Below are 26,337 nucleotides of genomic sequence, written 5' to 3'. Positions count from 1 at the left end.
TCACCTAGGTACAGTATCTCTCTGCTAAGAAAGATTGATTGCTCTCCTGTAGTTGCCTATCAGGATGTTTGACTTTTCCCTTGTATAGCGTGGGTAACAATCTAGAAAGCAGTCCAACCCAAACACACCAATCAACGCTTCAATCACTCGTCCTCCTGACCAAAACCCTCAAACCTTTGCTGTCTAGCTTTGCCACAGGAATGAAGAAATCATGTGCCAATGTCACATCCTCGACGTCGCTCTCGTGTAGCTCAAACTCGTACCGCCTGAACATCATGCCCAACGTAAGGTACAATTCGATGTAAGCCAAGCTGACACCGAGACACGAACGCGTCCCCCTTCCAAAGGACACCATGAAGCGCTCCAAAGGAATACCTTCAGGTGTCTTTGGATCATCGAGCCAGCGCTCTGGGATGAATTCGCGAGAAGAGGGGAAGATTGTTTCATCGTGCGAGACGTCAGGAATAGTCATGGACTTTGTGATATGCTAGTCAGCAGTGGAACCAGAAGTACATCATGAAGTGGGGATGCACGACTTACGATGCAAGTGTTTGCGGGAATGACCCACTGTCCATACTTCAAGGGTGTCTTGTGTGTCCTGGGATTCCTTGCACTCAGTCCGTACGACATGCGCGCTGTCTCCATGATGATGGCTTTGAAGTAGGGCATCCTCTCTAGCGAACCCAGATCCAATGTATCTCGGTTGGGCAAAGCCTCGACGAGCTCTCTATGCAAGCGCTCGTAGATACGCGGGGTGTTGATGATGTGGAAAGCTGCCGTGGAGAGGGCAAAGGCGGTCGTTTCCACGCCGCCACCGATGATGATTTGCGCTTCGTCTGCGAGACGTTTGTGGGTCTTGTCTGAAGCTGGGAGTTTGGAGCTGAGAATCTCTTGGAAGATGGTCTTCTTTGCGTCGTTGGATTTTAGTTCTTCGCCTTGCAGGGTGCGCGCGATGAGACGCCAGTTATCCTATTTGCATGTTAGTCATTCTTCTTTCGTATATTTCGTTCCGTGTCATATCAGCCTCTCGCAGCACATACCTGCTTGAACTTGAGTAGTGATTTCGCTGCTGGCTGCAGCCAAAGGGTGATTCGATCAGGGATACTATTCATAATCTAGAAGAACAAATCAGCTTCTGGTGCTGCTTGTCTACATTCCAACCCGTCTAGATATATCCTACCGGAAGTATCATAGGAAATTGCGTTGCGACATGTCCTACACCACCAATCTTGATAAACGCGTCATGGAAGGACTCAAAGTCTGGATGTTTGAGTTGACTGTAGTTGAATCCAAAGAAGTAGTCCATGATGATGTCGCCGGTCAGGGCAGGAAAGGCATGAGAGAGATTGAGCGGCTCTGCAGAATCCTCAAACTCTTGCATGCGCACAGAGAGAGTGTCGACATGGCGGTAGATGATATGGATGAAGTCAAGGATCGAGCGACGCGAAAACCTGACGGCAAGCGTTAGTCTTTTTTGTATTCGACGTTGCAGTCGGTACAAAGGTCCTACATGTGAGCCACGGCTGCCCGGCGTCGCTTGTGCTGCTCGGCGTCGACAGTCGGAAGCAGGCCACCCGCACATCCGAACCTCTTGTCCCATCCCTCCTTGTCAAGATGGAGGTTCTTGGCATAGACTTGTTCGTAAAAATGAGGATCTCGTATGTGTAGCTCATCAGGCGTCACTCGCACGATAGGACCATACTCGTCATGTAGTCTGGAAATCTGCCTCGAGTACTGCCCTTTCAACACTATCTCGTAATAGGCCTCGTACCAGCTCGTGACAGCCGCTATCCTCGGTCCAGGAAAGCGTGATAGAGGGTGGAAATATAGGCGGTAAAAGACACGTGCGATGAGAAACACAAAATACGTCAGTACGCACAGGACGGGTAGAGACATGATGGCTGGCTGGCTGTCAGAACGAAAAAGAAGGTCGTCGGGCGGCAGCGCGCTCTTTTGATTTGTTTGAAATCCAACATGTCGCTAAAGCAAGTGGTCACTTCTACACTGGTTATGGCATAGAGTGGGTGTGTGAAGACCCGGCATTTTGGATCTCACGGCATGTAGCGACGAAAGTAGAGAGGTGGAAGATATAAGGGTTGGCCTGACCCCGCGAGCGCATGAGAGCTCTTGGAAAAAGAACCTTGGAACACAGCAGCATGTCGGCCCCACCCGATGAAACAGCTCCTCAGGGAAACCTGGAATCCGTACTGCATCTCGATGTCGACACGGCGAGCAACAGCGACAGCGACTCGGCATTCGGCAGCGAGTCGACGGCATCAACGTCCATCGCGTCGACGATTCTGAATTACGAATACTCCAACGGGCGACGCTACCACGGCTACCGCTCGGGTGCTTACATCCTACCAAACGACGAACAGGAACAGGATCGCCTCGACCTGCTACACCACATCTTCCTGCTAATCCTAGGCGGAAAACTCTACGACGCGCCTATCCCGCCCGCGCCCCAGCGTGTCCTCGACATTGGCACCGGTACTGGCATTTGGGCCATAGACTTTGCCGACGAGCACCCAGGCGCGCAGGTCATAGGTACCGACCTCAGCCCCATCCAGCCGACATGGGTGCCGCCCAACGTCAAGTTTTACATTGACGATGCCGAATCCGAGTGGGTCTACAGTCCCGACGAGGCGTTTGACTTTATCCACTGCCGTACCATGTCCGGCAGTATTGCCGACTGGGACAAGCTCGTCCAGCGCACGTATACTCACACCAAGGCCGGCGGCTATGTAGAATTCCAGGAACCGCTTGCGCTGTGTGAGTGCGATGATGGGACGATAGACTTGGCCGTCGACATGTTGAGGTGGCAGGACCTGTGTCTCGACGCTGCGAAAAAGTTTGGGAGGGACATACGCGCAGGGCATACCCTGAAGCAGAGGATGACGGATGCGGGGTTCGTCGATGTACACGAAAAGCTTATCAAGGCATGTCTACATGCAAGCTGAATCATTCTGTGCGGTATGCTAACCGGGTATGTAGGTCCCCATTGGGCCCTGGGCCAAGGACGCGAAGATGAAGGAAATTGGCCGCTACCAACGCGAGCACATGTCCATGGGCATAGAGCCCTACACATTCGGCCTATTGGGAAAGGTTATGGGTTGGACTGAATCCGAGTGCCGGGTTATGATTGCCAAAGTGGTGGGAGACATCAGGCGAAGGGATGTACACATGTATATTCCATTTTACTTTATACACGGACGGAAGCCGGAGTGACAGGTACATTCAACATCTTCGTATGACAACAACCAACTACATTCGCCGTTTGACCCGCGTCAGAGCCCTCTCAACGACAGTTCTGCCTAGCTGTGGTATACTCCGTGCAGCATCCATCCCTTGAGCTTCGCCCTCGTGCTCCTCTTCTACAAACGTCGGCACGACTGTGACTTGATACTGGCGCGGCGGATCTTTCAGACCCGGCCAGATGTCCAAGGGTAGATAGTCGCCTTGAGCCAAGGTGAACTGCTCCCTTGCACGCTCATCTTCGATCCGCAGTCTATCTAGCTCCTTTTGCGCTTCTTCGGCTTTCCGTTTGGCCTTTTCGTGCCGCCGCCGTCGTGACGAGATCTCGACGAGAAGCTCGGCGTAGGCGAGATCGAAGCGCTCGTAAAAGTCGCGCTGATTCTCCCAGTCTTCGATGCCGCTGATCAAGCTGGGCCGCGTGTCTTGCAGCCACGAAGCGTAGAAAGAGCGCGAGGTGGCGATGTGACTCTTGACTTGGCTAGCAACTCGCGATACCATCTCGAGTATGCTTGAGAGAGCCGACGATTCGCTGCGGACGTGGCGGATGTGGTTCTCGATCTGGCCGAGGAGGAAGGTCATCTCGGAGCCTCGTTCCTGGATCTCGTTGACGACGTCTTCTACTTCCTGCGCGTCCTTTTGCAGAACGTGGAGCATGTCGCGGCGCTCTTCTTCGCTCATGGGCTCGGGCGGCGCAGCGCCGTCATCCCCAGAGTGAACTGGCGCATCTCCTGTGGCTTGTGTAGCAGCGGCGGAGCCCCCTTCTGTGTGACGCAACGCTGTTATGCACAGATCATAGTGTTGGACGAGCGACTGGAACGCCTGGGCAGCTTCTTTTGCGTGGCCCTCAAGGCTGTGGTATAGGCTTGGTATAGGGCTCGGGGTAGATGTGGTCGCGGGTGTCGTAGGCACGTTCTCGATGGAGGAGTAGATGTTGTCGAGACTTGTGTCAAAGTCACGACAGCTCTCGTCGAGGGCCGCGTGCGCATCGGTATAGCGGTCTATGCAGGCGCGCAGTGCAGTCTGGAGGTTGGAGACGGCGGCACTGTCGATGAAGTCATAGAGATGCTTCTGCGGAGTGCCCCGAGGCTGCAGGACGGCCTCGATGGGTGTTTCGCGGAGCACAGCGAGCGTAGAGTTGAGACCGGCAAAGGACGTGTCGACGTCGTGGAGCAGCTGCTTGTACTCGGCCTGCACGTCAGCCTCCACCACGTCGATGCCGCGGCGGACGGCTTCGAGAGCATCCACCTGCTGCTCCACGATGTTGCGTATGCATGTGTTCTTAGCAGCGACGACGGCGTTCTCTTCCAAGAGGTCACGTGCCGTGTTGACAATCTCGGTGGCGCGCCATAGCACCGTCTGGGTGTTGAGTGCGCGTTTGGCGGCGACGAAGTGGTTGACGAGATGCTCGAGCGTGAGGGACTCGGTCACGTCGTGGTCCAAAGAGGTTCTAGAGGCAGCACCACTGCTGGCGGGAGATGCAGGAGAAGGTGGAGAGGCCATGGTGTTGGCGACGACCAGGGCTTATATCGAGCATAGTGGGCGTGGTGAGCGCAGGTGGAGTCGTCGTGGATGGGTTGCATGGATGCGTGGTTTGGGATGGCAGCTGCAGCTACTGGGCGGGGAGTCGGGGACTAGGGCCGCCTTGGGAGCAAGGATGCGGAGACATCAGCATTGCGTGCTGAAGATGCTATCACGGCCTGGCATTGCGCCATTCAACCTATTCTTGCGCCTCCACCCAACACATTGTTGCGCAACGCCTTGTCGAGTCGTCGTCACACTCGCTTCGCTGGGTTAGACGGTACAACCAGATAGCTGGGGCTCGCACGCGATCTTGCCCCGGAATCTCGACAACGCCCGCCGCGACACATGAATTGAACATGGCCTCGCATACCGCCCACGCCGCCACCACCACCGCTACTGCTACCACCCAAAAACAGAGGCGGCTCTCATGGCGCACCCGCGTCCCTTCGCCTGACGACTTCACGGCCGCCACATCTACCGACCCGCACGCTGCGCTGATGCACGGCCACGACCACGAGGGGCTCTCGGAGCGGACCAGACACCTGCACGGCGGCACAGACGACGCTGAAGAAGCCCAGGCCAACAAGTCGAAAAAAATGGACATGATGATCACGCCATATCTCGCACAACATATCCCCCAGCAGTACAATCCCCTCGGGGCCAACAACAGTCCAGGTCGAGACGAGCGCCCGCCCACAGCCAACACAAAGTTCTGCTACCGCCATCGTCCAGATCTACTGTGTCGACGACAAGCAGACGAGCCGTCCATGGAGCAACTACAGGAGCAGCTCGGTAGAGAATCCCAAGCCGACCAGCAGAGCATCGCCAATGTCTGGTCGCTCTTCTCCGCGGCCCCGTCTCGCCATCGCAACCTCATGCTGCAGGGCATCCTCGCCCAGTGCTGTTTCCCTCAGCTCTCCTTCATATCCTCGTCCGTCCGCAATCTCATCAAGATTGACTTCCTCGGCGCGCTCCCCACCGAGCTGGGCTTCAAGATCCTCTGCTACCTCGACACAACCTCGCTCTGCAAAGCCTCCCAAGTCAACCGACGGTGGAGACAACTGGCAGACGACGACGTCGTTTGGCACAAGATGTGCGAGCAGCACATTGACCGGAAATGCACAAAGTGCGGCTGGGGACTGCCGCTGCTCGACCAACGTCGCCTGCGGCTCGAGAAGAGACGGATACAATTGCGCGCATCTGGACGCGGTCTCAACGAGTGGTCGCCCAACATTACACCGCAACCCGAAACCTCCCAACCATATGCCATGCTTGCTCATCCATCGTCACAAGATTCCGGTACTGCTGTTTGTGCCAAGCGCTCTGTACCAGAAGAAGACGACTCCTCCCTAGAGGCGTCGAACAAGCGAGCATGCACTAGCAACCAAGTAAAGCAAGACCAAGTCGCATCCTACTTTGACCATCCCAAGAAGCGCCCGTGGAAGGATGTCTACAAGGATCGATACAAGGTTGGTAGCAACTGGAAGTACGGACGCTATTCCACCCGCACCTTCAGAGGCCACACCAACGGCGTCATGTGCCTGCAGTTCGATGACGAGGTTCTCATTACCGGCTCCTACGATGCCACAGTCAAAGTCTGGGATATCAAGACGGGCAAAGAAATACGCACACTTACTGGTCATACCCAAGGCATCCGGTGCTTGCAGTTTGAAGACAGCAAACTCATCACCGGCAGCTTGGACAACACGATCAAAATATGGAATTGGCGGACAGGCAAAGAAATCAAAACCCTGACTAGCCATAGCAACGGCGTAATTGGCCTTCACATGGCGGACAAGCTCCTGGCATCTGGATCTTCTGACAATACCATTGTGGTGCACGACTTTAGCAACATGAAGCGCACCACACTAATGGGACACACGGATTGGGTCAATGCCGTCAAAATCGACCTGCCTTCACGCACCCTCTTCTCCGCATCCGACGACATGACAGTCAAGCTATGGGATCTCGACACCCACCGCTGTATCAAGACATACGAGGGTCACGTCGGCCAAATCCAACAAGTGCTTCCCCTTCCGCAAGCCTTTGAAATCGACGAAGACGACTTTGTCGCCAATGCAAACAACGACACTTCCGACACGGCCTCTCTCGCCTCCGACACCACCCAACCCCTCGCCCATCCCTCGTCTTCTTCTTCCTCTTCCTCGCGCAAATACAGCCATCCCGAAGAACCATGTTTCTTCCCCGACGACCCCTCTCGTCCATCGCCACCCTCGTACATGCTCACTGGCTCCCTCGATGGTACGATTCGCCTTTGGCACGTACCCTCTGGCCGCTGTGTCCACCGCTTCTTCGGCCACGTCGAAGGCATCTGGTCGCTTGCTGCCGATTCGCTGAGACTGGTCAGCGGGGCTGAGGACAAGACGATCAAGATCTGGGATCCCAGAACCGGGAAGCATGAGAGGACGTTGACGGGCCACACGGGCCCTATTACTTGTGTGGGCTTGAGCGATGAGAGAGTTGTTAGTGGTAGCGAGGATGGTACGGTGCGGGTGCACTGTTTTGTGGATGAGGGCCGGGATTGTTGATGACTGAATGACTGGGTAAACGGAATCTATAGGGCCCCTTTTTTGGTTGGGCAATTGTTGAGCAATTTTAGCGATTTCGTCTTCTATTAGCGATGGGCAGGCTTAGATCCCATGTAGGGTCATTGTGGGTTTGGGTGTAATCTATGCTGTCATCATTCCGCTTTGATGACCACATTGGCGTTTTAATAGATACCCTTCTTCTGTCTTTGGAAAAGATCAATCTCTGATCGTCTTCAAGTCATGTAATATTTGATGTATAGCCAGAAGGCGTTGAATCTAATTGTAGGCTCCAGTGGTCCGAGTACGTCCGCCCAGCTTCAGCTTACTGCGCAGCCAATTGAAGACCAAGCGCAGAGTGCGGTCTGAAGCGGTCACCTAGTCATCATCATCATCCACCTTCTGGTGCGTCGGCACTCCCCACTATCAAAGAATGCCTTTCAACTCGGCCGCCAGAAACTTCAGAGACGGCGAGTGACTCGGAAATTAGGTTCTTCGAGTCCGTCTTTCTCCACCCGTCAGCGCATGCCCTGCTCTGAAGTGTGTCCTGAACCCGCGTCCTGTCCATCACGATACATCGACCTCTAATATGCAAACCTCGCTCACCACTCCAAGTTCAAGCTCTCGACCCAGCTGCCTTTCTTCTCGACCTTTTGCGCACTCTCGACGTTGCCGTTACCCAAGTCTGCCCCGTACAGATGTGCAAAACAGCCCCGTCCGACCTCTTCCCACTTGACCTCAGCCTTTTTATCCGCATGGACCTGGCCGTCGCCATCGGTACCCGCAGCCAAGACGTCGTACTTGATCTTCAGTAGCCACAGCTCCGAGACGTTACCGAAGAACTTGTCGGCGGTGCCAGGGACTTGCTCCGAGGTCGAGAGGTGGATGTAGCCGTCGTTGCGGTCGAGGTCTGAGAGCGGAAGACGCGCGGGGAGGGGTGATGGCGGGGCAGAAGGCAGGATCTTGTAGAGGTAGGTTGGGAGGGGCGAGGGCGCAGGCATTGTGGCGTCTATTTTTGGGGTGCGAGCAAGTGGAAAACGCGGTATATGCAATGTGCGGTGAGCGATGGCGTGTGACGTCTTGGGAGAATGCGTGGTAGTTTGGGCACGAACTAGAGAGCATCACAAGTCGCGAGAACTGCACGTCATGCTCGTGATTGGCCCAGGCGAGATTACGTGAGACCGTTTTTTAGACAGCGTACCACTGTTCCAACTTGCCTTTTGAGCGCGCCACAAAAGGCCAGCCTGACTGTGACACCTAGCCAACATGTCGCGTCCGTCTCTTCACCGTACACCTACTACCCATTCGCGACACATCACCAGGTTTCCCTGCATCTCCCCGCCGTCCGGTGCATTTACGTCATTCTGTTTGGGCAGCCTCGCACACTCGCAAGCTTTGGGTGCACAAGGGCCACCGCAGAACACGTTGGCGACAAAGGACACCTACTCGTGAGACCATAAACACTATCGCGCGCCCCTGGACAGTAGACACTGCTTTTGCGCATCCCAACAACAAGACCCAACAGTGACGACCCTTCACATGCACCCACAGTAGTCGCCAGGCTGGGTGTCGCACAGCTGGTAGGATGCCCCTACCGGCAACAATCGTCGTCTTCTCCGCCAGCCAGCCCGACCAACATGGTGCAAATACAGCTCACCCAGGATGACATGCACAGCCTCTCAGAAGAGCAAGGAAATGGCCGGATTCGCTGCTGCTTACAGGCGACTGCCGCGACCGCAACGGCGCCACAGGTCGCATTCGACTATCTCAATAAAGGAGCCGCCAACGTCATATTCAAGATTCGGCCAGAACCCAGCCCTAGCGCGAAACGGTTTCTGTTCGTCGATGTATCCCCCAAGGACAAACTGTCCGGAGTAACCACACCAGTAGCCCATCAGAGCCTGGTCGGTACAGTCCTCAGAGTACCAAGGGGCGGCCAAAAGCACCTTTCCTCCCTGGAAATCCTTGACGGTTTCGAGCATGCAATCCGCCCACTCTTTCTGCCGGGTACCCGTAACAAAACCCAACTGGACCGAGACCTTACCAAGCACCTCATGGATCACGAGGGCGTGCTCTTGTTCCCAGACGTCATGGACCACCTCTATACCCGCGTTGAAAAGCTCACGTTTGCAAACACGCAGTCGCGACGAAAATGCTGGGGGATCCTCCTACCAGACATGTCGCCTGTACCAGGGCGATCGATAACACTCGAAGTAAAGCCAAAGTGGCTTGCGCAATCTCCCAACGCACCGCCCAAGGCAATCCGCTGTCGCACCTGCGCAATGCTAGTATCTGTGCCCAAGAAACGCGACAACTACATTTGTCCACTCCAGCTGCTCCACGGCAACTCCTCATCGCTCCAACCCTGGTCACAGACAACAGTCGTGCGGCAATTCGAGAGAGGAAAGCCACCGGCCCCGGTAGTCACGTCAGCCATTGCAAAAGCCCTCCTGGACTACGTTACAATAGGCGACGGTATCACGCTACTACAACACCTCCTCAACCTGCAAAGCTCCCTTGATCCCCGCGGCGTCCTTTGCCGACCCCAGGCTGAGACGAGAACATTTGATACTAACCTCCGCCTTGCAATGACGCTGAGAGACTGTTCGCTTTTCATCAAGATCTCGTACAACGCAGCTGGTGTTACCGGAATAGAGTCGAAACTAGGCGATCTCGACTTCAAGTCGGCAGAGAAGATTGTCGATTGGATGGACAAGGAGAAACAGCTCTTGCAAGATGGCTCTTACACCAAGAGCGTGAAGGAGGGGCCGATATGCTGGCTCCAGCGGGTACAGGGGGTCAGTGATATTGTCCAGGTATGGAAGTAAGGGTTTACAAAGTTCTACTATGATATACGTTCTTGCTTTTTTGTTTTATTAACAGTTTTTCTTTCTTGGCGTTTGCAAAGGATCAGGTTACTACAGTAGATTAAGATGGGCGCAAGCTCCAAGACTCATGTCTACAAAACTTAATGTATGTAAAGGAACAAGAGAGCGAGAGAACTGCGCAAGTTTATAGCACCAAGTGCGTCCACACATATTCCCCTCAACATAGCAAGGCCACAGAAGAAGGGAAACCACAAGTCGTAATGTTCTACTTCATCTCATAATACCCTACTTTCCAACCTGTCCCCATTCACTCTCACTGTACTCCCTGCTAAGCTCATACCACCCCACCTCCTCCTTTTCCAACGCACCCCAAACCTTCTTCGCCCACTCCGTCCCCGTACTCTCCGCAATCTCCTTCCACGGCAACGCCTCGCCACCAAACTCATGCAACGCCAAAAACCGCGGCGCCTCGCCCGTCACATCGCCGACCTGGAACTCATTAATGACCTTCGCATCGCTGAGCTTGTAGCGGCGCGAGCGCACGAATCCTGGTGCGCGTTGGAGCATGGGCATGTGCTCTTGGCGGTACCAGGCGTCAAAGTCGTCAGTTGAGGCTGCGTCTTTTGGCGGGTCTAGAGCGGCTGAGATGAGGAATTTGGGTGGTGGGGATGATGTGGAGCTGCCTTCGATTGCTTGTATTTCTTCGTAGAAGCGGATGTCGAAGCGGGCGTTTTTGTATACATTTTCGATTACGTCGGCACCTGGTGGGCCGATGCTTTTGAAACCTTGACTATCTTTATAGGATAGGTCTGGGAATTCGTAGATTGTCTGTAAGAGTTGGGGTTAGATGGGTGTGTTGGCCGGGAAGAGGCGGCAGCGCAGCGCAGTGCGGGGGCTTATAAACTGAGAAGCTGAGAACTCACCAGCCATGGGGCTTCGTTGCTGTAGTAAGGACGTGAGAGTTGTTGTTGTAGAGCTGTGTAGCGAGCAGCAGATGGTACGCCGGGGAGGACAAGGACCTCTTGGACATGCGTCTATTCACCTCTTGGTCAGCTTCGTCACTTGTTCGCAGCGGAACTTGAGCACTCAGAAATCAGGGACACTTACATTCTCGTACCAATCACAAAACTTCTCAGCAGACAGCTTATCAGGGTGCACGATGCGCGAAGAAACCCATAGTACACCGCGTGACATGGTTGCGACAGTAAAGCTCTTCAAGTTCTGTCGTCCTCTGACTCCGTGAGCGGAGAATTTATCGACAGGACGATGCTGTGATGATCACAATATTTCAAAAGGATGAGCGTAAGCAAAGAGGTCGGAGGTGCTACTACACTGAGGTCAGATCAACCCCGTCATGTGATGTTGCAGGAAACGGACCGAACACTAGTGATAGCTCTGGGCACCAAGGAACACGTTATCTGGCTAGACCTCCGTAGTGTTAGCAAAGACGGGTGGAGTTGTGGGTACCCACGTCCAGCGTCGGCAATTGCGGTTAATCCAAGTCTCAGGGTACAGCATCGGGTTATGATCGAGAAAACTGGCCGTTGTGCCAAATCGAAAACCTATCCGATAGTAGAGAGAAACAAATCGGTTACCAAACTCGCTAAATCGCATCCTCAGATTATAGTCTTCAACAGTCGCGCTACCTGGTTTGCCTCCAAACACACTTTGAGACTGGTTGCCTTTATGAATCCATGAGATCAATCACTGCGCGACTCTATTATGATACAAACGTACTCCTCTTTGACCTTGGAGAAGGGGAGTAATAATCAACGTGATCAATCCATTGCCACCGCCCGCGGCTCGATCGAGGCACTTCCTGAGCTTCCTAACCGTGATGCCGTATGCCACCGTTGACAAATTTGATGACAAGAAGAACTGCAACGCAGTCGTCAGCGGGGTGGGTCGTGCATTTGTAGCTCTATAGCTATGCAGTCGCTACGGCTTTTGTGCTCATGTGTTCGAGAGTGGAGGCTCGACGTAAAGGTTTCTTGCGGGCTACCGTCAAGCCTAGCTCTTCTCATATGCGCGCTGGACATCGAGCGACTGCTTTCCACCGTTTGCAGTTTGCCAGAAGTCAAGACTGGCAATGACATCGGTGCCCAATTCGTCTTCATAAGAGTATAGAATCTGGACATGGTTAGCATTCCGTGTAGACGTCGTCTGATGCAGTTGACCTACCTCGCGTGTTGATGTATGCAGCCATCTGATATTCTTGGCTGTGATGATGTGCACCAGACCTCCGCTCTCCATATGCCGTATCTCAATAAAGCTAGGCTCGAAAGCAAGAATATACGGATTGAAGATGGCAAACGCCTGCGGCGTGCCCTCCCATGTAATCTTCCAGTCGGGTCTTGCTCGCCAGCCGTTGCGGTTGACGAAGAATGAGTAGTCCGTGTAGCATAAGAGGAACTCGCTTGCCATACGCTCGATGTGAATCGGCTTGATGTTTTCCTTCCGTACGACAAAGTCGAGCGAGGTATCTGCCTGGTCGAGAAGCGATTGCGTCTCGAGCGTCTCCAGACTGACGACTTCGAAACCGCGCGCGCAGCCAACGCAGAGCTTGGACCGCAGGAAATGTATCGACGTCGATTCGGTGGGGATGTAGAACTCTTTGTACGGCTTGAGCTGGTCTGCTCCGCTGGTAGAAAGCATCATCTTTGCGAATCCCGACTTCTTGTTCTTGTTGCCCATCTGCTCCTTCGGCTCGTACACCTTGATAGTCGTCGAGAGCGCGGATGTCTTGACTGCAGCAACCAGCTGTTGCCCCAAGCAGATGCCGGCCTTGAAGAAGTTGGCGTGACAAATCTTGCGTGGTCGTTTGACCATAGCCTGCGATTCGTCTGACTCGAGAGCCTCGGTCGAGTAAGAGTACAGCGTCTTGTCGGCCAAGACAAGCACGATTGCGTGCTGTTCGAGAACCTCGATTTGAGTTACGCCCTTGCAATCCAATACACGTTTGGGCCGCATCGATGCGTCTTTTGGCTTTCGTTCCACGACATAAACACCAGCATCCGTGCCAAGAGCCAATTTGCGGCCTCCGTCTGTTAAATGTTAGTATGTAACTTTTGGTTCGATGATTGAATACATACCCAGCGGAACTGCGCAAGTGACTCTGATGGTCGGAGAGAAAAAGCCCTCATTGACGATGGTCTTGGTAAAGATATTACTACGCTCTCTCAGACTTCGCTGCTGCGAGTCGATGTGCTCCATCCACTTTTGCTGGGAGATGGGAGTACTGGCAAATAGTGTCAACTCGTAACCGCCCTTTCCAAGGTGCTTGAAGGTGATGGGATATCCCTGCTGCTTCGGGTCGTTGTTCTTTGGAGTAGCAGCGGCAATAGCCTTTCCAGCAATCAAGTTGGCTGATGGCCTCTTCGAAATGCCCAACTTGGGGTTTACTTCCTCCATTTGTGTGATGACCAACAATTCTAGCGGTATGGGCTTCTTGTAGACTTTTTGTTCTTCGCGCTTGTTCACAGTCTTTGCCCGGACCAACAAGACAGCATGGTCAAACAAGTAACACGTGATGTCGCCAGTCGTTTCTGTTGGAGTCTTCTTCAGAGTGCCCTTGAACACCAATTGCCGGTTCTCATCGGTCAGCTTCAGATCCACAAACTCTCCAGGCCTGAACTTGAGGTCCTTGTTGAGCTGCATCAGATTGAAATGGTTTTCTGCCTTTCCGGATTCCACGTTGACCTTTGACAGAGTCTCTTTGATGATCTTGATAACCTTGGGAATGTCTTCCTTGTCCGGATTATCATCGGCAGTGTACTTTACGATGTTCTCCAAGAGCAATGGGTACCTGGCCAACCTCGTTGTTGGCTTGGTAAGATAGCCGTTCAGCTCGAGCTTTCGTGACTCCTTCATCCTCTCTACTTCATCGACGAACTTGGCGAATCCAGTATTTGTGCGTTTTTCATGCTCAAACTCGTACTTACCGAAGAGCTGGTTCGCACCGTACTTGATGAAAGGCGCAAAATGTGGCACAAACTCGAGGAAGATGTCTCCAATGTTTCGAACCACGGCTTCCTTTTGCTGGCGCCTGGTAAGCTGTTCGGCCATGCGAGAATTGACCATGTAGACTTCCTGACAGTTTGAGAAGACTGTGCGGACAAACTTTTCGCGGCGATGCTCGGGGATGGGTGACGTGGCGGGGTTGCGGAGGGGCTTCATCCAGAAGTCTCGGAGATACTCTAGATCTTTCACAAAGTCGCGCTCAGTGTACATGAGCTCAGAAATGACCTCCTGCCGTTTCTGTTCCTTCTCCGATACACTGTCGGAGATTTCCTTGGGCACTGTATTGATCCAGAGCTTCTGCTCTTCGTTGTCTTTGTCCTCGTGCAAACTCGCCCTGGACTCTTCACGCTTAAGACCAGGCTGAATGCGCATGTTGAGGCGAGCCTGTTGTTCAAGGCGGCGCGGGCAAGCGATTGAGTAGCACAGGCGATCGCGTGTGCACGTGGGAGAATAGCATTCGGTTAGCAGGGTGAAGACGCCATTGATCTCAGACTTGTCCTCGACCATGGTCTCACGGAACTGGTATATCTCATTGGTGGAATCTCGCAACCGGTGGGCGTAGGTGACATCGTGAAAGAACTTTTGGGCGTCGAGGGAACGGCCGAGCAGGAGTGCTAGATTGCGATCCGTCGTCTTGATGATGAATGAGATGAGATCAACTGCATCTGCGCCCGTAAAGGCACTCTTGTACACAAGCCCGTCCTTTTCTTTTTCTGACAGGCCAACTCGGTCCTGGAAGGTTTCGGCGACTCTTGATAGCAAGGCGGGATAGACGAGAGGGGCGCGCCGTTGAGCAGCAGGGGGTTGATTGGCTGGCGAGAGCGATGTCATGGACTGGTTGGAGGTTCTGTTGTTGCTGGTGTTGCTGCCCAGGGTCTGGGTGGAGTCGGGACGCGACGTCATGGAAGACATGGTGCTTGTCCGCTCCGATGGGGGCACAATGGTCGAGGCCATGGACATGGTGCGAGACTGGTTCGGCATGTTGCCTTGGCTGATGCTTCTGGGGTTTTGCGGGAGGCCAGCGTTCATGTGGGATTGTGCGTGTCCGGGCGGGCCCGGTGCCATTTCAGAGCCGCCGGATTCTCGCCTCCGATTCGGTATAATCCTGCCGCTCATCGTCTGTGTGTGCTCCGGGACATGGGTATACGAAGTCATGGACATTGTGCGCTCGTCGGGGCGTTCTGGCACCACACGTCCCTGGGCCGTCGTTCGTGCCATGTGGTTCATGTATGGTTGCTGGCGGAAGGTGTTGGCTTGCGAAGGGTGCGAAGGGCCGCCAGGAGTGAACTGCGGGCGCGGGTTCAGAGCAAGCGACTGCGAGCGATACGGATCCGAGTTCATGGCAGGGCCAGGGGGGCCAGGAAAGCGATTGGGTATAGGCTTGTTGAAGGGGGGCTGTCCGGGAGGGGAGGTTCGCGGGTCGAATCGCTGGGGCTGTCCGTAGGGCTGGCGCTCTGGGCGAAGCGGCTGGGGGAGGTACTGCGGCTGGGGCTGGCGTTGAGGCTGCGGCGGGCCCTGGTTGTATCGTGGGTCTTGGCCGTAGCCGTTTGGCATGGGGCGATTGTACTGGTTCTGGGGGTCCATGGGCCGCTGCTCTCCGGGGCTGGGGCCCTGCCGCTGGTCGTACGGAGGGTGAGGGCGGCGGTCGTAGCCATTGACGGGCTGGCGTATGGGCGGGGCGCGCTGCATCATGTCGGCCGTCTGGCTGGACATTGTGGCAGCTCGGTCGGGCATGCGCATGTGAGACTGCGAGGTCATGGTCTGCGAGCGGCCGGCCATTTGGGGACTGGCGCCGAAGATGTTGGTGAAGGCCGTTTCCCGCGCGCCCGAGGGCTGCCCGTGGTTGGGGCCGCGCGCATATTCTGGACGTTGCTGGTTCCCGTAGTCGGCCATGTCTCTCTCTCTCTCTCTTCACGCAGTCTTGCCCGGTCGGGCCTGTGTGCCGCGGGGGGTTGTGCGTGCGAGGGTGCGGGTGTGTGTGAGCAAGGGCGACTCGGACAGGTGGGGTGAAGGCCGCCCAGCGAGGACCCACGGCCGTCGGGGGATGAAGATTGTGGTTACGGTGGCGTGGGCGGAATGAGGGCGAGTATGGGGTAAGTCGTATCCATGCATCGTGTATGTGAGAAGCGCTGGCCAGGTGCTGCCCCAGAGCGGCTTAGCGCCCTCTCTCCTACGACGCCCAGCGCAACGACTATCAATCACTCAACGCATCCTCCATCACGCGCCGCTCCCGACTACCCAACACCCAAACCACGCCCGAATACCTGCGTCTACTCCGAGCAGGCATCATGTCGTCAAACGAGCTCGCGCCCAGCTTCGCGCCATTCTTTGGCATGGTGAGTGCTTCGCCTTCGCCGTGCTGATGACTTCATAGCTAACCTCCAAGCAGAGCGGAATCGCGTTTGCTGTGAGTGGCACTGCTCCCACATAGCTGTCGAACTAATATACCAACTCTGGCCAGATGATCTTTGGATGTACCACGCCCGACACAACCACCTCGACGTGCATCAGCTAACGGCAGCAGGCGCGGGAGCTGCCTATGGCACAGCCAAAGCAGGCATCGGCATCGCGGGTATCGGAACATACAGGCCAGACCTGATTATGAAGGTGCGACTTCTTTACCGAGCACACCTCGGAGCTCCGTCTAACCATATCAGTCGCTCATCCCCATTGTCATGTCCGGTATCTTGGCCGTCTACGCCCTCGTCATATCCGTCCTGATTGCCAGCGACATCAAGCCGCCGCCAGACAACACATACTCGCTGTATGCTGGGTTCATGCACATGGCTGCTGGCCTGTCTGTCGGATTGTCAGGTTTGGCTGCAGGCTACGCGATTGGAATTGTAGGAGACGCCGGTGTGCGCTCATTCATGCGCCAGTCGAGGATCTTCGTCGGCATGGTCCTCATTCTCATTTTCGCTGAAGTCCTGGGTCTCTACGGGTACGTCGATGCGACTGAGCACAGCTGGCCAATGACTAACATATCCAGACTCATTGTCGCCCTTATCCTCAACACCCGCGCAAGTGGTTGAGCATAGCCCTGTGAGAATCACTTAACTTTATGTTATAGCGAACAAGCGGACAAAGCGGACACGGAGATGGATCTTGTACGACTACATGGTGTAGAAACAGTTGACGAGCATGCAAGCATGGAGTTGCAGTATTTGGGTTTGCAATACACTGGCGTTTGGGCCAATCTAGTACAATCGAATAGCGTGTTATTCCTGTGTTGAACCGAATTTGACAGAAGATCGCAGTATGTTGGGGATAGACAGAACTTGCGTTGGTGCTGTCCGGGACCAAGACGGCCGTTTAAGCTGCAACCATCTAGGTGGATCGTCATGTCCGTTAATGCGTTGTCCAAGGCTCGAGTTGGACTTGAACAATCTTCTCTCGGTTCGGTATGCATGTGAACGTATCAACAAGACGGAATTGATTGTGTACTCTGACAATACAAGCTGGGTAATCCTAAACGAGCTCCCCGGAAACGTGGCGTGCCGTCTCGTCAGGCGTCACCTTTATTGCACGCCGTATCCCACGCCCTGCGTCACACTGCAGTCAGTGACCCCGCGCAGCACCTTGTCGCGCCCGCTTATAGTCCAACTTGCTCCTTGGCCGTGGTTCTCGAGTGCCACGAGCCCGGCCATTCCGCCTGGCCGACTTTCACGATACGCTTGCTTACTACACAAACAACGCCGACGTCGCCTGCTGCCATGTGTTGTTGCTCGAGTTACTGATTCCTGGACGAGCCCTGACAGCACTGCAACCCTCGATCGCACCCGCCCCTCGCACCACCCCCTCGCTGTTGCTCCCACTGCCCGCTGCCGCTGCCGCCGTCGCTGCTGCCGTCGCATAACCCGCCACCATGACGACTACCTTCAAGAACATGCTGCATCCCATGCAACACCACCGGGACAAGAAGGAGGCCTCTACACCGTCGCATTCTGGCCCGCTACACGACCGCACCGATTCCGCCATGGACAGGCCGCGCGAGGAAGAGAAGCAGCAGCTGGCGCAATGGGAGGCGCAAAAGCACACACTCAGCCCCGACGAGATTGACATTGACCCGGAGAAGAAGCCTGTGGGCCACTCGTCCAAGGTCCTGCGCCAGGAAGACTTTGAGCTGATCAAGACGCTGGGCACGGGTGCGCATGCGACTCCACGCCGCCAGACACGAGATGGGACGCTGACTATACGTCAGGTACATTTGCGCGCGTGTGGCTGGTGCGATTAAAGGACGCAAAGGCAGGCGACGAGAACAAAGTCTTTGCCTTGAAGATCCTGCGCAAAGTCGATGGTACGTCGCTCTCGATGCGCTCTGGACCGAGCCTCTTGGTATGCGCCGCTACTACAGTTACTGACCCTCCCAGTCATCCGTCTCAAGCAAGTCGAGCACGTCCGGAACGAGCGCAATGTCCTTGCCAAGGTTGCCGGCCACCCTTTCATAACGACCATGGTCGCAAGCTTCCAATCACTGGATTCCCTCTACATGGTGGTACGTAGTGACGCGTCTTCACGAGCGCTGGTCATTGGCTGATACGACGGACAGCTCGACTACTGCCCCGGCGGCGAAGTCTTCAGCTACCTGCGGAGAGCACGGCGATTCAACGAGCCCACCTCACAGTTCTATGCCGCCGAAATTGTCCTAATACTAGAGTTCCTCCATGAGAGGGAAGGCGTTGCATACCGCGACCTGAAACCCGAAAACATTCTCATAGACGCCGATGGCCACCTCAAGCTGGTCGACTTTGGGTTTGCTAAGAAGGTAGAAAATAGAGAGACCTACACACTCTGCGGCACACCCGAGTATCTGGCACCCGAGGTGATTCGGAACACAGGCCACGGCACAGCAGTCGATTGGTGGGCATTTGGTATCCTTGTCTACGAGTTCCTCGTCGGACAACCGCCTTTCTGGGACCAAAATCCAATGAAGATCTACGAGCAGTACGCGGCATTCGTTCCACGTTCAAGATCCGATTGCTAACATGTCCCAGAATCGTAGAAGGACGCGTGCGCTTCCCTTCTGCCATGTCCCCCACTGCGCGCGACCTCATCTCTGGCCTCTGCACAGTCGACACATCCAAGCGACTGGGCAACGTCGCCGGCGGTGCTCAACGCGTAAAACAACACGAGTGGTTCAAGAACATTGACTGGGTGAAGCTGTACAACCGCGAAGTCCAAGGACCCATTGTGCCACACCTAAGGGGGCCCGCCGATACACGCAACTTTGATGAATACGAACCGGAGTCGGAGAAGAGAGAACCATATACCAAGGAACTGAGCGACAAGTGGGAGGAGAGCTTCAAGGATTTCTAGGCCTCACAGGGAGAGACGAGGAGAGGGTAGAGAGTCTTGGATATGACGTGAAGAGCGAAACGAAGATAGACGGGGAACGTTGGATATGTTGCCTTGAGTCCACAACGAAGCTTTGTAGACGAAAGGGGAATGGGGTTCTGTGTTTGGGAGAGGTTGTTTTTCCTGCTATGACGAGTACCCCCATTGTTACGCACGATATACGTGCTGGGGGAATAGCGTTGTTACGTTTCGGCACGAAGCGCATATTCACATGAAATGCGAAAGTATACTGAACACGAGCGTCTCATCATCACCACCATGATGGTCTACGTTCAATCACCAAGACTTGTTGATGTTAATGTTGATGTTAATGTTGAGGTGGAACGGTATCTTCAGTAGCATAACCCGCAGCGTCACCAATGTCTCATCACAAGTTCAGACTGTCTTCCTCCTCCTTACTCTGTGTGCTGCTGTCTTGGTGCACATGAGAGTAGATAGATAGTCCGAATTAGCAGGCAAAAAATTCAAGGCAAAAACATACAACAGCGGGGATTCGCCAGTGGTCACCCACCTGACTACTAATCCGCCGATTACAAGCTTGAGTACCGCTGAGCGAACGGGAAGCGCTATATTCTTGAATCTATGGTCGTATGTGGAAGACAAGCTCGTATGGGTGCTATATGAAGCCGTATGCAGAAGAGTTGTTGCGTGATTACTCCATGGTCGATGGAACAGAACTGCAACAGAGACGTTTCACAAGACTAGTATGGCGTCTTGGTTGTTGGAGTGAGTCTGATCAATGCGCTGTATGGCTATCCAATGGGCACGCCTTCTGAATTCGCTTCCTCGAGTGCTAGTGGTCTAGCTCGTTGGTGGCTATGAGGAAGGACAATTCATGATCAATTACGTGGGAAACGCCTCAAGATCCATGATAATATCGCTCATTGAGCTTGCGTTACCATTCCAGCATTTCTGTATCAGCCAGCCAAGAGGAAGATTTGTAATATCAGGAAATTGTTGAGCTGCGTATAGCTCTTCGACCTGCCTATATCGATCATCTGATGCTTCGAGTTCATGGAATGGCGGTCTGCCGGTTGAAAGTTCGTAGATGACACACCCAAATGCAAAGATATCCGTGCCTTGACTCACCCGGGGTATCGAGGGCCGGTAGCTAAACCATTCGTAGCAGGATCCTGCCGGTCCACCATCAATACCGCAGCCTTCAAAGTCGATCAACTTTATACAATCTTGCGCTGTCAGTATCCAATTGTGGCTTCCGACGTCAGCGTGAATGATGCCTTGGGCGTGTAAATATCGGTAGCCTTCTGCTGCGTGTCTCAGCCAGCGGACTTTCCTCTCAATCGATATCTCATTTGCAAAGGGGGATCGACAGATACTCCGAAGTGGTGTACCTCGCTCAAGAACAATAGATCCATCCGTCCGCATTTCCAGCACTTTTGCGATATTGGGGTGTGAACCAAGTCGCTTGTAAACGATATGCTCAGTCTCGCAAGCGTCAGCATCGTGATACTCATTTAGGACGCGTTCTGGATCGATCTCATAAACGACCCCGGATTTCCCGGCAGCAAGAAATCGCTTGTTTTCGGGTACGACCATATGGAGTATGGTTCGCCCAGAGCTGTTGATAGAGCCTTGCTTCTGCGATACGGTTGTTGATAGTTAGAGCGTAGCCAGCCGTAGCCGAGGTAGTCAACGCGAGCGGAGTATGCGAGGACTCAGGCTAGAGTAGCGGCGTCGAGGGTCGTATGGTGCGGTGAGAAAGATGGTTCTAAACTCATCGAGTGAAGATGAGGTAGGAGCTAGCGGCCCCAGTATTACCCCGGCTGGTTTTAGCTTCTTACTAACGTTGGAAGACTAAGCCCTGGAGGGCTAACTATTTTCCCGTCCCTCGCGCAGCCGCGTACCTATATCGCCAGGTGTAACCTATAGCTAATATGATGGTACTATTGGCTCGTTGTTTGAGACTGGTTCTTGATGAGTTCTAGTATTCTCGGTAGCGTAATCGCGACATCCTGCAAGAAGAGCCAGTCGCCGTCGTTCAATTCATCTTCATCCCTGACCCAGTGCTTTTCATCTGTGTCCATGATAGCTAGAGATGCTCCATAAGTCCGCACTGTGTTCACCCATTCTGCAGCTGGAAAAACTTTCAGACTCGTACCAGCAGCAATCACTAGATCAACGCGGTCCTCGGATATCCACTCATCGATTCTGTCCGGTGCACCAGCTGCGAGTCTTTCGCCAAACCAAACAATTCCGGGACGCAATAAGTTGGCGCATTCGGGACAGTGTGGAAGATCAGATAATGAGACCGAGGGTGATCGCTCATCAGCATCAGCTAGTGACACCAAGTAAGGAATATCGTTAGGCTTCTGGACATGAATTTGGTAATCGCACACGGTACAGCGAACGCGTTTCAATGTGCCGTGAAGGCTGAGCAGTGTTGATGTGAGATGGTTGGTCTGTTCGAGAAGCCTAACAACAGATCAGCGCACCGTTGCACGGTTTTTGATTTCTAGGAGGACCGTCCTACCATCAACATTCTGATTGACAGTCAACCAGTCTCCGTGCCACCTAGCAAGAGCCGCCAGCGCATGATGTGCTGGATTTGGCTGAGCCGCCAATGCCTCAAGTAAGCGATGGCCGTAAAAGTTCCACACTTTGACTGGATCTTCTCGAAACTTTTTGGGTGACGCCAGCTCTTTGATATTGACTTTATCGCATGTTTCATTTGTTCCACGCCATGTTTCCAGGCCGGATGGCGCACTGAGTCCAGCACCTACGACGCACAGGATTCGCGATGATGTTGCTAGAATATGTGCAAAACGTGACCAGGCGGATTGGTCGTCCTCACGAGGACCATTCATACTGAACTTGCGATGTAGAATTGGCTTATCGGGAGGTCCGGCAAGAAGCTGGGATAAGTCGTGCCGGCGTCGTTAGTGACTAAGGATGTTGACTTTGAGGAGCTTGCACGGTCAGACGAAAGCACGGATGCACTCGGCACCCCAAGGTTTGTCGTACAGTTCTGTGTTCATGCACTCAACATTCGATTGTAACGCAATTTGCACATGTCAACCAATGGGGGTGGAAACGAGACCTCATCAGCCACAGTGGCGCACGGGAACCGGATGTGGTGTAGGCCGTTTGTGACATCAAGTTTATCTCGACAGCGTGCATATGTGTGGCGATGGAAGCACGCGGGAGTCCATGTGCGAATCGACGATGGGTGCGCGGGTGAGCCGGGCGCTACTTACGATGGGTGTGGATTGAATAGGAGTTGGGAGGGTCCCAGTGGGCTCTGGCTCAAGATGAGTTGGCGAGGAACGTGCTGGGATAGTCCGTGAAGACGACTCCAGGCAATGAGTGAAGGCGTCGAGTGACATTGGGCGAGCCACGTCTCTAGGATAAGGCATGCGTAGGGCACACACACACCCAGACTGGGTCACACTTGGAGGTGGCAAGTTGGGCGGTGTCAAGAGCAAGAGGGGTGAAGGCTCCCCCAGGGCCCAAGCGCGCTGTGAGATTAACATGGTAATACTTGTTTGCAAAGAAGCACAACACGTCGCATTTCCTTTTCGTGTCTTGTAGTGATCTGGTCGTGCCCCTTTCCTTCTTGTTTTAATCGTAATTGTCCATTCTCCTCGTGTGCCCCCCTCCCTCGCCTCCCCGCATCACGAGTCGTTCAGATTGCGTGCGAGTGATGGAAAGGCGGCCAAGGCCATCCGATAGCTTCTCACAGCGCCGCGGACCCAAATAAGTCAGGCCAGCATTTCTCCCCCAGTTCTCGCAACGCAACGGCCTCGCAGCGCTTCTCCAAACTGCATGCTGGCCGCCTCCGGCTCGTTGCTGGCATGAGCAGTATCAAGGCGCGGCTGCACAATGCGCGGTCCAAACTGCTGCGACGCAGCAGCGCGACGTCGACCCGTGCCAGCGGTGCACGCTCGATCACGTCGTCGGCGGGCAGCGAGCGGCAGCCACCACCGCCCAGCTCGCTGCGCAGAAGCATCTCGCTCCAGAAGCTGCCTGAGGCGACGAGGGCCGACGCTGGCGACGAGACGAGAGGGGATCCACGAATGGTAAGGTCGGAAGTGCTGCGACTGGGAACGGCTTCCGAGAGTCAGGCCGACGTCGACGGGAGCACTGGCAGCCTGAACACCTCGCGAGATCGACACTCGACGTACACGGGCACGAGCGCCGCCAGCACCCACGCCCGCAAGCCCTCAGCCGACGCCGACGACGTGCCCATTGTGTGTCCCAAGGTGACGCTCGAGGAGCCCACGCCCTTTGGTCCCGTAGTGCACCCGCCTGCCGAGCTCGACCGCGCAGAGCCACCATCGCTTTCTTCCGCACCGAGCGACGACCAACACCACCACCACCACAGCGACGTCCCCCCCGCCGCCAGCACCAACACGTCGTATCCGCCATCGCCCACGCTCGTCCGCCGCCAGTCCGTCGTCAACAAGACCGATGCGCAGATAATCAAGAAGCTGCTCGTCCCCGACATCCCCCAGGCTGCCATAGCCACTGGGCCGCCCACCGTCGCCGACTACTTTGGCGGAGCACCCGCTCCCTTCAGCGCAGGCATGCTGCACCGCAAGATCTGGGTCAAGCGCCCCAGTGCCTCGGCCACGCTGGTGCAGATCCGCGAGGACGACCTGGTCGACGATGTGCGCGACATGATTCTCAAAAAGTACGCCAACTCGCTCGGCAGGAGCTTCGACTCGCCCGACGTGACGCTGCGCATCATCCCCCGCGATTCCCAGCGCGCAGGCGAGCGCACCCTCGGCCCCGAGGAGGACATGTGCCGCACCCTCGATGCCTACTTCCCTGGCGGCCAGACCGTCCACGAGGCCCTCATCATCGACGTGCCGCAACGGCGGACCCCCAAGCCCTCACCACGTGTGCCCTTGTACTACGCCCACCACGAGGATGGCCTCCATGCCCAGACCGAGTACTTCCCGCCCATGCCCGTCATCGCTCCCTCTCCAGCTGCCTCGGGCCAGGAGCGCGAAGCCCGCATTCCCCTACCCCATGCCCCTCATTCGATAGCTGTCCTCAATACGGGACAGCTGCCTGCACTCCCGTCACCCGGCGGCACCAGACGAGGGCCGCTACACGCCCACCGACCAAAGTACCCTAGAACACACACGGCCTCCCCAACCACCCTCGGCGGCGGCATTCCCTCTTCAGCGACATCCACCCGCCCTCAAAACCGCCCGCGCCACGACTCCTCTGCGTCCGAAGCCAAGAACTCTGCTGCCTCGAACAACCCGATACCCACCCCACCCGCTTCAGCTGATCCTGCCTCGCACTCGCAGACCCTCCATGAATCGACCCCACCCACCCCCCGTATTTCCTCACCTCAACCGGTCGTGAAAAAGAAGCGGAGAAAGGCACAGTTGGAGCAACCAAGCCTACCGGCCGGCCTTCTGGACGGCTCAGTGCCGCCCATCAATGTGCTGATTGTAGAAGACAACATCATCAACTTGCGAGTTCTGGGTGCTTTTATGCAGCGTTTGAAGGTGCGGTGGCAGCGCGCCATGAACGGAAAAGAGGCAGTAACCAAGTGGAAGGCAGGTGGATTCCATTTGGTGCTCATGGACATTCAGCTGCCCGTCATGAACGGCCTGGAGGCAACAAAAGAGATTAGGCGGCTGGAGCGTGTCAACAGCATCGGTGTCTTCAGCAGTGGCAGCAGCGAAGCCCCCAACAACAGACTGGGATCAGAGGGCAAGGAGCAAAACGAGCTGGTCGAGGACGATCGTCTTGGTGACAAGGGCATGTTTAAAAGCCCCGTCATTATCGTCGCACTTACAGCCAGCTCGCTGCAGAGCGACAGACACGAGGCTCTGGCGGCTGGTTGTAACGACTTTTTGACAAAGGTAAGAACAAGTCATGTTGTACACGGAAGCACTCCCACTAACACACGTCATAGCCTGTCAACTTTGTCTGGCTCGAGCGCAAGGTCAAGGAATGGGGTTGCATGCAAGCCTTGATTGACTTTGACGGATGGCGCAAGTGGAAGGACTTTGCCGACAAGTCTGAGAACAACGACAGCACATCGAAGCTCTCCGGTAGCTACGCAAGCATTGCTCCGAACAAGAAGGCGAGCAGCAGCCTGAGCCCGACTACCGCCGCGCATCCAGAGACAAACGGCGTAAAGAAAGACGGAGACACCGAGAGAAAGAGCAAACGCAAGAGTCTGAGTGTCGTACCACAACAGCCCATTCTACAAGAGGAGGCTGAGACACCGCCAGCTAAAGTTGACAGTGGAGACATCTGAGCTTCTCCATTCACGAATCCTCTTACCTACCAATCACCAACAGCTACTTGGTTGTAAATTGTCACAACACTACTTTCAACGCCCTTTCTGCGCTTTTCAAGGGGCTTCATATTTCATTTGTCCAACTGTCCAATACATTCATCTTGTTGTCTCCAGCGTTTGGTCGCCTTGTTTCTGCCCCCCTGCCGGTCATCTGGGCATCTTCCGTATGTAATCTGCTTCTAGGTCTGGTGCAGGGAGATTGGACTGTCGCTTGCACGTACACGATTTGAACGCTTGTTTGAGGAGAGCGTTTGTTTGATATCGCATTGGGAGGATGCTTTAGAGGCCCCTGTTAGAATACAGAGAACCTGTTGGTTTTAATGTTAATTCTGCGGAACCGTTTGCTGGCTTCCATAAACAGTCTTTCCAGTGTATCATCGCTTTTCCTGCCAATGTGCATCTTCTTGGGCCTTCCACTACGTCACTCTCTTATGCGCATGATGGCTCCTCACAAGTCGTGCTTAGGAGAAGCTTCGCGCCGGGCCTTGTTCGTTGCCAGGGAAACGGCTCGCTTAGACTTTCCGTC

The 26,337-nt window shown here is 54.8% G+C and overlaps 10 protein-coding genes across 10 annotated transcripts; 6 read left to right on the top strand and 4 right to left on the bottom strand.

Moving 5' to 3' along the window:
* Positions 1 to 139: 139 nt before the first annotated feature.
* ACET3X_003656 (uncharacterized protein) lies at positions 140 to 1,896 on the bottom strand (the record flags this gene model as incomplete). The annotated part of the gene is made up of 5 exons (XM_069448955.1): positions 140 to 475; positions 541 to 969; positions 1,041 to 1,115; positions 1,181 to 1,451; positions 1,511 to 1,896. 5 exons carry the CDS (start codon positions 1,894 to 1,896, stop codon positions 140 to 142), a joined length of 1,497 nt encoding a protein of 498 aa, XP_069310203.1.
* A 260-nt stretch (positions 1,897 to 2,156) lies between these two features.
* ACET3X_003655 (uncharacterized protein) lies at positions 2,157 to 3,228 on the top strand (the record flags this gene model as incomplete). Its single annotated transcript, XM_069448954.1, has 2 exons — positions 2,157 to 2,939; positions 2,995 to 3,228. The coding sequence occupies 2 exons, from the start codon at positions 2,157 to 2,159 to the stop codon at positions 3,226 to 3,228; spliced, it is 1,017 nt and encodes a 338-aa protein (XP_069310202.1).
* A 36-nt stretch (positions 3,229 to 3,264) lies between these two features.
* ACET3X_003654 (uncharacterized protein) lies at positions 3,265 to 4,755 on the bottom strand (the record flags this gene model as incomplete). Its single annotated transcript, XM_069448953.1, has 1 exon — positions 3,265 to 4,755. The coding sequence occupies one exon, from the start codon at positions 4,753 to 4,755 to the stop codon at positions 3,265 to 3,267; it is 1,491 nt and encodes a 496-aa protein (XP_069310201.1).
* A 377-nt stretch (positions 4,756 to 5,132) lies between these two features.
* On the top strand, positions 5,133 to 7,325 carry ACET3X_003653 (uncharacterized protein; the record flags this gene model as incomplete). The annotated part of the gene is made up of 1 exon (XM_069448952.1): positions 5,133 to 7,325. One exon carries the CDS (start codon positions 5,133 to 5,135, stop codon positions 7,323 to 7,325), a length of 2,193 nt encoding a protein of 730 aa, XP_069310200.1.
* Positions 7,326 to 8,959: 1,634 nt separating this feature from the next.
* On the top strand, positions 8,960 to 10,150 carry ACET3X_003652 (uncharacterized protein; the record flags this gene model as incomplete). The annotated part of the gene is made up of 1 exon (XM_069448951.1): positions 8,960 to 10,150. The coding sequence occupies one exon, from the start codon at positions 8,960 to 8,962 to the stop codon at positions 10,148 to 10,150; it is 1,191 nt and encodes a 396-aa protein (XP_069310199.1).
* Positions 10,151 to 10,435: 285 nt separating this feature from the next.
* Positions 10,436 to 11,344, bottom strand: ACET3X_003651 (uncharacterized protein; the record flags this gene model as incomplete). Its single annotated transcript, XM_069448950.1, has 3 exons — positions 10,436 to 10,978; positions 11,074 to 11,184; positions 11,258 to 11,344. 3 exons carry the CDS (start codon positions 11,342 to 11,344, stop codon positions 10,436 to 10,438), a joined length of 741 nt encoding a protein of 246 aa, XP_069310198.1.
* Positions 11,345 to 12,160: 816 nt separating this feature from the next.
* On the bottom strand, positions 12,161 to 16,063 carry ACET3X_003650 (uncharacterized protein; the record flags this gene model as incomplete). Its single annotated transcript, XM_069448949.1, has 3 exons — positions 12,161 to 12,280; positions 12,332 to 13,194; positions 13,243 to 16,063. 3 exons carry the CDS (start codon positions 16,061 to 16,063, stop codon positions 12,161 to 12,163), a joined length of 3,804 nt encoding a protein of 1,267 aa, XP_069310197.1.
* Positions 16,064 to 16,389: 326 nt separating this feature from the next.
* Positions 16,390 to 17,396, top strand: ACET3X_003649 (uncharacterized protein). The gene is made up of 6 exons (XM_069448948.1): positions 16,390 to 16,506; positions 16,560 to 16,577; positions 16,632 to 16,644; positions 16,695 to 16,777; positions 16,828 to 17,111; positions 17,160 to 17,396. The coding sequence occupies exons 1-6, from the start codon at positions 16,459 to 16,461 to the stop codon at positions 17,200 to 17,202; spliced, it is 489 nt and encodes a 162-aa protein (XP_069310196.1). The 5' UTR covers positions 16,390 to 16,458; the 3' UTR covers positions 17,203 to 17,396.
* Positions 17,397 to 18,035: 639 nt separating this feature from the next.
* On the top strand, positions 18,036 to 19,486 carry ACET3X_003648 (uncharacterized protein; the record flags this gene model as incomplete). The annotated part of the gene is made up of 5 exons (XM_069448947.1): positions 18,036 to 18,315; positions 18,372 to 18,467; positions 18,541 to 18,665; positions 18,720 to 19,114; positions 19,165 to 19,486. 5 exons carry the CDS (start codon positions 18,036 to 18,038, stop codon positions 19,484 to 19,486), a joined length of 1,218 nt encoding a protein of 405 aa, XP_069310195.1.
* A 3,561-nt stretch (positions 19,487 to 23,047) lies between these two features.
* On the top strand, positions 23,048 to 26,149 carry ACET3X_003647 (uncharacterized protein). Its single transcript, XM_069448945.1, has 2 exons — positions 23,048 to 25,368; positions 25,422 to 26,149. The coding sequence occupies exons 1-2, from the start codon at positions 23,338 to 23,340 to the stop codon at positions 25,767 to 25,769; spliced, it is 2,379 nt and encodes a 792-aa protein (XP_069310194.1). The 5' UTR covers positions 23,048 to 23,337; the 3' UTR covers positions 25,770 to 26,149.
* The last annotated feature ends 188 nt before the right edge of the window (positions 26,150 to 26,337 follow it).

The sequence above is a fragment of the Alternaria dauci genome, chromosome 2, assembly GCF_042100115.1.
Source record: "Alternaria dauci strain A2016 chromosome 2, whole genome shotgun sequence".
NCBI lineage: Eukaryota > Fungi > Ascomycota > Dothideomycetes > Pleosporales > Pleosporaceae > Alternaria > Alternaria dauci.
The sequence above is the reverse complement of the archived record's forward strand: the minus strand, read 5'-3'. Positions and strand labels throughout refer to the sequence as shown.

Coding starts and splice junctions, on each gene's coding strand:
- ACET3X_003647 (XM_069448945.1), top strand. CDS start 23,338: ATGAGCAGTATCAAGGCGCGGCTGCACAATGCGCGGTCCAAACTGCTG. Junction 25,369..25,421: donor GTAACGACTTTTTGACAAAG/GTAAGAACAAGT, acceptor CACACGTCATAG/CCTGTCAACTTTGTCTGGCT.
- ACET3X_003649 (XM_069448948.1), top strand. CDS start 16,459: ATGTCGTCAAACGAGCTCGCGCCCAGCTTCGCGCCATTCTTTGGCATG. Junction 16,778..16,827: donor GGCCAGACCTGATTATGAAG/GTGCGACTTCTT, acceptor TAACCATATCAG/TCGCTCATCCCCATTGTCAT. Junction 17,112..17,159: donor GAAGTCCTGGGTCTCTACGG/GTACGTCGATGC, acceptor TAACATATCCAG/ACTCATTGTCGCCCTTATCC.